The sequence below is a fragment of the Oxyura jamaicensis genome, chromosome 11 (assembly GCF_011077185.1).
Source record: "Oxyura jamaicensis isolate SHBP4307 breed ruddy duck chromosome 11, BPBGC_Ojam_1.0, whole genome shotgun sequence".
NCBI classification, from domain to species: domain Eukaryota; kingdom Metazoa; phylum Chordata; class Aves; order Anseriformes; family Anatidae; genus Oxyura; species Oxyura jamaicensis.
The window spans coordinates 17,909,727-17,920,869 of NC_048903.1; the positions used below are offsets into that span (position 1 = coordinate 17,909,727).

The following is an 11,143-nucleotide window of genomic DNA, read 5'->3' on the forward strand; positions in this document are numbered from 1 at the left end:
TGCCCTGTGCTCAGTCAGAGCCGTTGGGAGCACCTCTGAAGGTGGAAAATGAACACACCTATTGATTGTCACTTAACGTGTGCTGGTCTGCCTGCTCCCATTGCCAGCACCTGGAGATGGGCCAGATGGGCCCTGGGAACCTGCCAGCCTATTTGACAATGGTTTTTAGGGAAACATGTTCTCCTTATGCACAAATCTCTTTAAAAGGAAGCACGGTGTTCCCCAGATAAAAGCTAGCATTGCAAGAGGGGCTTTTGTTTCCCAGCTCCTTTCGTTGACATTAGCATGTAGATTTGGATCAAAAGCATTGAAACAAAAATGAACTCATGAGTTTTTCCTCTTCTTTTTCATCCTTTGTCTTTCTCCTGTCCTGCAGCAGCTCCCAGTAAGGCTACATCAGCACAGACCCAGAATGCGGAATTGGTGCACCCCAAAGAAATTCGGAGCTTCCTGTAGCTCTTTTGCACCATGAGTCCTGCAGTGCCTGCATCTGGTTCATTGCATTTTTTTTGTTTGTTTGTTTCCTCCAGGTTGACTAATCCTTCAGATGGAAATGCTTTCCGAATTTTTGCTGTGAAGCAGTAAATTCCCAAGGAAGGTGCAAGTTTCTTTGGGAGAGCGCTCTGCTGATCTCCAGAGACAGGAAGGCTCCTCTGATGGCATCAGCTCTGAACATACCCTCCTTGTCAATCTCTTTCAGGGAATTAGAAAAGAAAAGAAAAAAAAAGAAAAGGAAAAAAAAAAAGACCAAAAAAAAAAAAAAAAGACAACAGGTTCTGACTCAGCTGTTTGCATCTCATCGCACCTGTTCAGCGTTGTATCTTTTCGTTTTGTGTTTTTGTTTCTCTAGGGGCATTCAGCAATGATAAACCATTCTAACTTTCAATTTACAAGAGAGGTGTGCTGCACAGAACTGTGGTGGCTCAATGTACAGCAGCTGTAGGGATCTTGGCCTGGCCCTGGATGGCTTTTTTGGGATGTGAAGCATCTTCTCCGGTGGACGTGGTGATATACAGACTAAGAACTGAGCGATGGTCCAGACACTGGGCCCTTTGAAATGAGAGACTGCTTTAAAAGACACATCGTTTGGGGAGAGTTTGGGCTGTGATAGGGTGTGCTAGTGTATGTTTGATTTGTGTGCAAAAGAAGAGAATATTTGGTATTTTTGTAACGAGGTGAGATGCAGCAGCGCTGCTGTGTTAGACTGCTGGGGCAATGCACTAAGCTGAGTTGTACTGTGGGGGAGAGGATGTTTCTGCCGACTGGATATCGAGGCTTTCTGGGGATTGGAATAGGGCACAAGTTGGTGGCAGAGACCCACGCTGCAGAAAATGAAGCCACCAGATCACCAAAACAGCAGGTTTAGTGTTTGCTGGTCAAACATTCACAGGTACTTTGCAAGTGTCGTAACCCATGAGAAGTCAGTGAACTGGGGCTCCTGTGCTGGCACATCTCATACTATATTACATGCCATTTAAAATAAAACTTCAGTTAAATGCAGCGTATTGTTTTATACAGCAGTGCTGGTTGTTTTATCTGTAGTAGTTAAGTAGTGATAAAGTTAATCTTATTTTTGCTAGGAATCATTGCATCCATAGGAAGCATGTTCACTTTACCTTCATGAAGATCTTTGTTGTGTGCACAGTTCTGATACTTAAAAAGATACAGCATAAATTGGGATAGACTATTATTTTTTCCAATTGTTTTTTGACAGCAATGGATCCCAACTTTTAGTGTAAATGCTGTACCCTTGAGCATTTGATATCCAGGATGCTGTTTGGCAAAACCTATAGATGTTGTAGTGATGCTATTTAATGTTTTGTTATTTATGTCTCAACATGCATCCAAATGCATTTCAAAGCCAAGAGAATAGCCTGGTCTGAGCTGCTCTTTAAGGCAGGAGACTATTCTCTACTTCATATTGGAAATTTACTTTTAGGCTTGGTCTAAACACAAGTCTGATTGTCTTTTAATGCACACACATCCAGTAACTTCATTGATCAGGAGAAGGCAACACAAACTTTAGTTCTTCAGTTCCTGTAAAATATAATCCCGCAGCTCAATAACTTGATTGTAATATTCTATAACAAATGGGGAAATATTTCACTCTATTTGGCAGATGTCTCATAGCCACTCGTATGCTCAGGCTGTGTTCAGTTTAATCTAGAGAGTTATAAAAACCATGTCTTCAAGCTGTTTTAAAACACAGACCAAAAATGTTAATATGATTAAGCACTTCTTTAATTCTGCAAATGCCATGAAATCAGCAAGGAAATTACACTTACCACTCAGCTTGTCTCACCATTGGGGTTTCCTTCTCTGTGAAACCTGAATTTGGAAGGAGACCTGCTGTAAAATATGAAGTTGGAATTGCAATCGTCTCCAAAAGTGCTGCACAGCCAACCAACCTTCGGAGGGGGATGTAGAGAAATGACTTTGTGTCATCTTTGTTTATATGGTATTGTCTTCCAAGGTGTACAGTAGTTGCTTTAGATATAAAAACTTTTTTTCTTACTAGGTAAATCGATGTTAAAAACAGCCAGGACATATCTTAGGAAAGCTGCTGGTTGGAAGCATCTGAGATCTTGGCAGTGAGATAAGGCTTCCCTGTTTCTGCCCACTGTGAATAATTATGCTGTACACAGTCTGGCTGAAGCCCATTAAATGCTGCAGCATCACTCTACGACCATCATGGGCCAAATGGTAGCCTCTGTGCTATTTATTGAATAGGAAAGTGTAAGAGATGCCATCAGGTGTCCAGGGGCCTCCTTCCCACTGATTCCATGCGGATTGCAAGAGCACATAACATGCCTCAAAGCTAATGTAGGATCCCACCTCTAATATGCTGTCTGTGACAATTATGGATGCTGTAAAAATGGTGGAAAGAAATGTGAGGGCTCTTGGAGAAAAGTCTAGGGGATTACTGTAGAGCACATAAAAATCCAAACAGCTCGGGATGTATCTGCCTGATGGAAAAGGAATTGTCCTTCCACCAGAAATATCCTAAAGTGCTTAATTCAAGTTACAATTGTATGTTTTTATCTTCAGCCAACTGGTTTGGATTTTTAGAAACTGATCATAATTTAAGTCTGTCTGTTTATTTTTATATTTGTTGTACAAAAGAGAAATTGTGACTTTACTACACAAATATTATTTGAGGTCCTGGGTGCTATTAATTTACACATACCTCCACCAGAACTAGGGGTGATCAGGTCCTCCAAGACAGTAAACATATATCAATGACTTGCAATTGCGTGTGCTAGCTATTCATACATAGGTGGGACAGCACCAGTTTTTAGCCCAGTATTTCCTGATTTTACTTCTGATACCAAAGCATTTCTTAGCCTAATATATTTCAATGCAGCTTAAAGGTGCAGCATGTCTTTACATCTCCAGATGTGTTCCTCCTTAGACCCTAGCTCAGCAGATAGTAAGCACGTGCCGTCTTGAAGCACCTGGGCGCATCCCTGCTGAATCCAGGTTAAACCCCTGGCAAAGCCGATGCTGAGCGGTTGTTCTAGCTTCCCCAGCTGCCAGTGCACGTTTGGGTCTTCTGGCTCCATTCATTTTGTCATTTTTAAGCCATCAGCAGCCATTCAGCCAACAGCTGGTTGAAGAACCTCCAGTCGTGTACTTGGTCAGTTGTGCAGCCTAAATATTTAGGGCCAGTTCATAGAGTTGCTTTTTTTTCTATGAAAAATGATGTATTTTACTACTTCCTATGTGTAAATGTTTCTTGTAAATTTTTGTGTGCCTTTGCATGTTTTTCAAGGGGCTGTGTGTTTGTTTATAAACTATATATATTTTTTTCTAAATACAGAATTGTAAAATACCTTTTTTTTTTCCTCCATTTTCTTTTGATTTCTGAATTATTTGTGAAATAAAACCTTCCCAGAATGAATGCCATCCTTGTCATCAATGCTCAGCTACAGATGGGGTTGTATTTAGAAGACTGAGCCTGAGCTATTTGGGATTGCTCCTGGGGACCAGAGTATCCCCTGGAGAGCCCAAGATAGATCGAAATGTTCAGAGTCTATTCTGCAAACAAATAAATAGAACTGCCCTGTACCCCGACATTAAAAGTCAACTTTTATCCTATTTGGAATAAGGTGTATTCTTTCCTTACATCCTGGGAGTAAGAGAAAATTCATGTCTGTCTTTAACTCCCTGAATTAGATTAAAGTGTTGGAAAAAAGTGTTTAATGAAATAATGCTGCGAAATACAACTGAGATGAACTCCTTTCTGTCTGACTAGGCTGATGTTAAATGCACCCTTGTTTTGGAAAAGTATATGGATTTTTTTTTTTTTTTAATTTCCCCTTGAAATCTTCTCTGAGCTCATACTTACCAACAGCACCACAAATCAAACCAAGTTGTTTCGTACTAATTCTATCTTGGTTAATGGAGCAAGATGACAGGGAGGTTTATAGCTCAGGCTCCAGGCAATGAGCACCAGATGGCTTTTGACCAAAAATGAGGGCTGAGCCAAGGGAGGGAATCCTGACTGACAAGAAGGCCTTGAAAAAAAATATGTATTTTCAATGACATGTAAAGCAAGATCATCATAAAATACAGAGATGTTTGCATTAGTCCAGGGCTGGCCTGATACTCTTATGGTGAACAGTATTTACCTGTAAAACCCGAAGCAAGGATTGACAAGGTAATGCTCATTGCAAGGCAAGGACTTCTGCTGAAGGAGTCTCACAGCTACTGCATGCTCTGCAATTACAAACTGCCTATCCAAACCAGTTTCTGCTTGCTTTCTCCACTGTCACTGCCGCAAAAGCCTTCATTGCGGAAGGGGAAGACTTTCATGAGCAGAGCTTAATAGTAAGCAGAGAAGGGTATTACAACTCATGGTAACATTGGGATCGCCTAGAGCATCCCATTGATTGTGACAGCTCTTTGGTTTCCTATTTGTAGTGCTACAAAAAGCCCCAAAATTCTATTGCATAATTTAGGTCTTTGTTGGCCTCTGGAGGAAAACCGCACATTGATCAAAATTTAAGGTTGATATTCTGGTCATCCGTGCCAGCTCCTGGCTCTCTGATGCTTTTTTGGTTCAGCTGACTGTCGTCTCCTATTTGAGCATGAGTGTGCTTTCTCCTATGCTTATCAGCAACAACAAGAAAAAGTGGTGTGACTGCTATGTGTGAGCAACACTGTGGACAGCTATGCTTTCTTTCCAAATGCTAGATGCACAAAACAGGTAAGTGAGCATTAAAGTGAACATTAGGAATTAAAAGGGGTAGGAGGCTTTTTTTTTTTTTTTTTTTTAAGCTGCCTCAAAGTTTAGTTGAAGCTGCAGTTGGACATAGATGGTGCGGAAGCTCATGATGAAACTGGAGCATGTATTCCTTGGGGCTCTATCTGTGCTTGCCATTCTGGGAGACCCTTCTTGTTTCCTGTCCCTCTGCTGGCCCCTCAGCGTGTGCTGAGCTCCTCAGAGGCTACGTATAACGTGAGCATACCTTGGGTTGTGTGTTCTTCCAAAAACCCACATTCATTTATAGGATGGACCCAGGCAATGTTTTCAAAGCCATTTTGCAAACGACAGGGTTGGTTTGCATTTATACTAACGACCTACTTTAAGGCACTTAGAAGTCATTTATGCCACTTTAGGGTGTGGACTGAGCAGTGTAAAGAAGCCTCAGTGCAAATAGAAAACCACCCTTATATCTTGTTGACAGTGGTTAAAATAGGGTTAGGGAGTTAAATCAACAGACAAGGTTTCCCTTATGCAGCACTCCTCTGCAGTGTTTGCTCCTCGCTGGCTGTACCATGTGAGCAGGCCAGTGCTATATGCAGTTTCCCTCCTCATCTTCTGCGTAGCCAAGCACTTTGTAGTGCTGTTAAGTGTCAAACTGAATATAGAGCTATTTATAGAGGGCTAAAAGTCAGGAGGCTCAGGTGGAATATTATAGCTAAAAACTGAAGGAGATGGGAGCCCAAGCTTGTAAAATAAATGCTGTGCTTAAGAATGCCTTACACAGGAGTGTTGCTTCTCACAGGCTTGAAACTCCTCTGGTTTAGGGGCTGTGGTGACCGTGACACCAGGAGAGGACCTGCCAACACACACAGCACTGAGAAATGCTTGGCAAATCCTCAGGTTTTTATTTCAGAAGCTGCTTCTTCAAGGCTTATTCCTGCACATCCATCTTTTGCACTTGTGCAACAAAAATCTATAACAATGCCAGTGGACCATTTTTTTATTTGTTTTGTTTTGTTTTTTAAAGCTGCCATTCTGAACAATTTTGAAAGTGAAACCCTTGTGAGCTGGGAGTGCCAGGGCAGGCTCTGCCAGGAATTCCCCAGGAGCCGTCCCCAAGCCTGCCGTGCCTCTGTGCTGAGCAGGGTAAATCGCTGTTCCTCAGCAACTTGGGAAAACACACACTGCAGGACGGTGTGAACTGAGAGACTCAGGCTGAGGAATGAGATTATTCTATAAAAGGAAAAAAAAAAACTGGAGGAAATAAAGAGATGTTGAGCACTGGGAAGATAACAAAGCTGTGGGCAGGTGTTTGATGTCATTGTTGCCAGAAACAAATCATAAAAGCAGCCTCATTTCCTTTTCTACCAGCTTAGCAGCCTTGTGAGCAGGACAGAGGGGTTAATATCTAACACAGACACAGGTTGACAGGACAAAGTTTTTTGATACCATCTCATTCAAGAAAATGCTGGACAGCAACTCATACGACTGAGATAGCCCCTGCTAAATCATCTTTGAGTGGGGGATGTTCTAAGCAAGGTCTTGATTGCCCTCCCAGCTGTGATTTCTATCATTTTCAAGTTTAAAGGAAACATGAAATCATATGGAAAAGGGTATAAATTGCTTGGACCAGGATGGCACACAGCTGTAGATACAGATAGAGACCTCCTATAGAAGTGGTCTAGGTAAGGGTGTGCAGCATCAAGCCAATATGCATTGAATTGATAAAATCAGTCATTGCTCTCCTAACTGTTATTCAGATATTTATTTATTTATTTATTATTTATTTATTTATTTTCCCTGTAGGTCTCTTGACAGAAAAATGAAGCATGTAGTATCCTGAGGTGATGGACCCATGGACCTCCTGCCACATCTGAGTTAAAGTGCTGGAAAAAAAAAAAAAAAAAAAAAAATCTGATCTGAAATGCTAGCAAGGGGTGATTTAGGGCATCCCTGTAGCGATGTCACTGATTGGACTAATAAAATTGTGTGTTGATTTTTGGACAACTTGAACCGCTGAAATGCAGTGGAGGCATCCTGTACCAGTGCCAGGCCTGTAGAGCTGTCTGAGGACAGGCTTTTGGTGGGAAGAAGGAGACCATGGAAGTTTTCTCATCTGCAGAGTCATGAAACAATCTCAAATGTCTGAGGGCAGCTGGCCAGCTCAGCAGGCTGCATTTGCCTTTCCAAATACATGAGTGAAGTCAAGCGGTCTTAAACCATTACAGCAAACAGATGTACAGAGCTAAGTATCCTACTCCTGGTCAGTTTTTAATTTTGTTCTTCTTATTATTATTATGGGGAACAGCTTCCGTATCAGAAAATGATGATGATGATTATTATTTTTAAAAAAAAATCCAAAGTCCTAAATTGGAGTTTGTTTGGATGCCAACCATGTAAGTGTTTAAGTTTTGATAAGGTCAAAACTCTCTCGTATAGATGAAGATAAAGACTTTAAAAGTGAAATCTAGTTGATATTGTGGACAGCTCAGGATGCAGTTCCAGAAAACTCTTGTGCTCCTATTTATTTTTTCAGGAGAATTGCTGGAGAGGCCATCAACCCCTGGTCTCTTGGCAGCTGGGGGGGTGCCACATGCACAGCACAGCCTGACTGCGAGCACTCAGTATGGGAGGGATCCCTAGCCCCCTTGGGAGTCCCGCGCTGACGGAGAAGAAACTCATGTGAGGTCTCTGCTCTCCTCTTATATAATCCGTGACTTCAGATAACATTAATGCCAAGTCCCCAAAAAAGGGATTGTGTGTGCTGTCTTGCAGCCTGTTCCCGTAATCTGAACACAGCGTTCAACTGTGACAGTTTTGCCAGTAAAAGAGAGGTTTTTCCTTTGCCTTGAGATCCAGATTTAAAATTAGCTGCGTCTCAGCAGAGCCATCGGTGGAGATGCCTGCCAGCCTCAGTGCTCAACATTAGAGGTTCAGGGCCTTAAAAGAGCCCTGCAGCCCAGTTTGAACAGTAACCAGAAAAGTTTGTTCAGGGAGGGCTCCCTGCCTGTTAACAGCAGGAGCCTCCATTAGCTCCTATATCGAGAAAACTGGTCAAACTTTAAATATATAAATACTTCCTAAAGTAAATATTAGTGAGTCACAGGCACTAAATATTAATAATTCTTACATTGGGGACAGAATTATTAGCAGGACCTGTAAGGTAGGTCTTTTTTACGTGCCATATTACAGAATTGGGTATGTGTTCTTCTCTCTTTTTTTTGTTTTGCATGTGCCAACATTTCATGCCTGAGATTCAGGCTTGGTGCTGCTCCGAGGCCTTGTGTCAGAGAATCGGGTTGGTGTCTGAGTCCCAAAGGGCTCTGTACTTGCAAACTGCAGATAGATTAAGTTTCTTATTGCCAGGCTGACCTCTGGGGAGAAAAAAATAAAATAATAACCACATTTAAGCAAAGTTTATGCAACCACTCAATCTCCCAAAGCACTTTTGTTGCATTAAAGAGGAAAATAGAGTGTGAGCAACCTCTCTTCATTCTTCTGTGAAGCAGTTTTAAGAGAAAAGTGTTTCTAGTCAATCAAAATGCAAATTAATAATAATCAGAGTTTTATAACTGAAATTTCAGTTATTTCAGTCACTTTCATGTCTGAAAGAGTAACTTCTTAAATGTTGTCACTGAAAAACAATAATTGATTTTTTTTTTTTTTTAATTATTATTACTATTTATTTTCCCATGTTGTATAGCTGGTGTTTGCTGGCTCACGGTGAAGACTAAGGTGTTGTCTGTGTATACAGGGAGCAACTTTATTTGCTGAAAAAAATAAAAATGAAAATAAAGAGATTCCAGGGCAGAACTGTGAAGGATAAAGAAACTTGGAGTAATGGAGCAGGAGTGGTGAAGATCACAGGGCTATGACGTGGACTCAACCTGGAGTCTAAGGCCTCATTTTTGTCAAACTGAGGGCAGTTTTGCAATGGACATTGAATGCAAGCCAGTCCCCAAAAACCAGAGGGGTGAGTGGAAGTCAGGATGTGAGGTGGTGCTGCTGCTTTGAACCACCACAAACACATTTTCCTCTTCCTCCCCAGAAGTAAAGCATTTTATTCGGCCAGCTGTGAAAGACTCAGTCTCACTGTCAGGGCCTAGTTTCATGGTGCCATGCCCTGGCTCCACACCCATCCCAAAGAGGCAGACCTAGCGTGGCGGCTTGGAGCCTGCTGCCGCTTAGGTGGTCCAAAAACCCACCTGGTTTCTTATTATTCAGCTCCTTTGAGCCAAAACCCAGCTTTGTGAGGACTCTGCAGACACTCTGAACTTTTCACTCTGAACAGTTGATTCAGTAATTAGCACACCCATTAGCTCAATGTCTGCAGTTCTCTGTTGTAGCTTCCTGGTCCCGTGTGGCAGCGCAGGTGGAGGCACCTTTCTGGGAATGGGGAATGGTGATTCCTCTTCAGATTTTGCTTTTTGAGTCCGGATTTGTTCCAATGTGAAGGGCACACTGTGGCTCTGGGGTAAATACGTGTTACTGAGCTGAGAGCTGTACTGTCACAGAGAGGCCAGCAGTGACACATTGAGTCTATTTTCACTCAGCTATCACACTATCACACGTTTAGGAGATAGCTCTGTTTTCCAAACCTGCTGCAGACAGTTCCTACTGAAAGGACTCACAGGTATGTTTCTGATGCTTGAAACTGTGTAAAAATAGTACATTTCATTTTTTCCCTGAAAGCATGTGGAAGAGTGTCTCCATCAGCTCTGCCTCCCAGCAGGAGAACCATTTTCTGTGAGATACCAGACAGCAGGACTCTCTGCTTCACCTAAATGCAATGTGAAGGAAATTTCTCCTGAGGCAAGGAGAGCCACAAGCAGCCCAGCTCTTCCTGAGCGAACGTTTGGGCTGCTGGAAATAAACGGGCGGCTTTCCAGCTCAGCGGGTGGGCAGACAACAAGGCCGTTGTTTCTACCCCTTCATATTGAGGGCTTCCCACTGGGCCTTCCTCAGAGAAAATGAAGTGGAACAGCTCGTTCAGCTGGTCAAATAGCACCGAGACACACACAAACTGGAAGATTGCCATGGATTACAGGCCTGGACAAAAACCCAACTTCTGCCTTTACACCAATGGCAGTTATCATTAGTTTTGAGCTTGATTGCTGACAAGTAGACAGATGGTCCCCTGTCACTACCCCCTTTGCAGATCTAGTTTGAACATCTGTTGAGGCAACATTGTTGGGGTACAGTGAGCCTTTATGGCTTGTCTAGCTGCATCCTACCATTGGGAACATCCTAGTTTTGGGAGAAAGGTACAGGAGTTTCTCCCACAGCTGGGGGAGTGCAAATCAGAGGGAAATACTGTTCCCACCAACACCTTTTACCTACTAGCCCTCTGGGCACTGCAATTTCAGCGGATGTGAATTTCTCATCAAAGTCTCACAGAGCAAAGCTGACAACCGCTTTGCGGCAAGGTCTCTCATCCCTTCTCATTACAGAAGACTGCACTGGTAGGCAGACGGTGTTCTCCACCTTTAATTAAAAGCAGAAAAGAAACCCTCAGGACGTGCACATGCTTCCTCCTTTTGCATCCCTCCCTACCTTTTGCCCCTTCCCAAGGACAGCAGAGAGGGGAAAGCAGAGTAGTTCTACCAATTTTTAGGCACAAGCTTTGCTCTGGGAGGGCACCAGAACATTAATGGTTGGGGAATTTTATTCATGGAAAGCAGGGTGGCAAGAAAACTATTAGAAGAGGAAGTGAAGATGAATCACTAATTTCTTTTTTGAATCTGTCTACTGAAAATTACTGTAGATTTCTGCATCTGTTTTGACTGGAACAGGAACCCAGCATTGCAAAACATGCAAAGACACATATCCCTTTCCTAATTAAAGGGTCATGAGTGGTCCTCACAATTTGTTGCAGGATATTGCATGGCAAAGAAGAGACAATCAGGTGCCACAGGAAGACCCCAGAATTGAACC

General features: G+C 42.5%; 1 protein-coding gene across 2 annotated transcripts in view; it reads left to right on the forward strand.

Annotated features, from left to right (window-relative positions):
• CRISPLD2 (cysteine rich secretory protein LCCL domain containing 2) overlaps positions 1-3,830 on the forward strand; it is a 29,054-nt gene extending 25,224 nt beyond the window's left edge. For both annotated transcript variants that reach the window (XM_035336830.1, XM_035336829.1), the window contains one exon: positions 531-3,830. In XM_035336830.1, the coding sequence (XP_035192721.1) occupies positions 531-585 (55 nt within the window). In that variant the 3' untranslated portion in view covers positions 586-3,830. The remainder of the gene's footprint in view (positions 1-530) is intronic.
• The last annotated feature ends 7,313 nt before the right edge of the window (positions 3,831-11,143 follow it).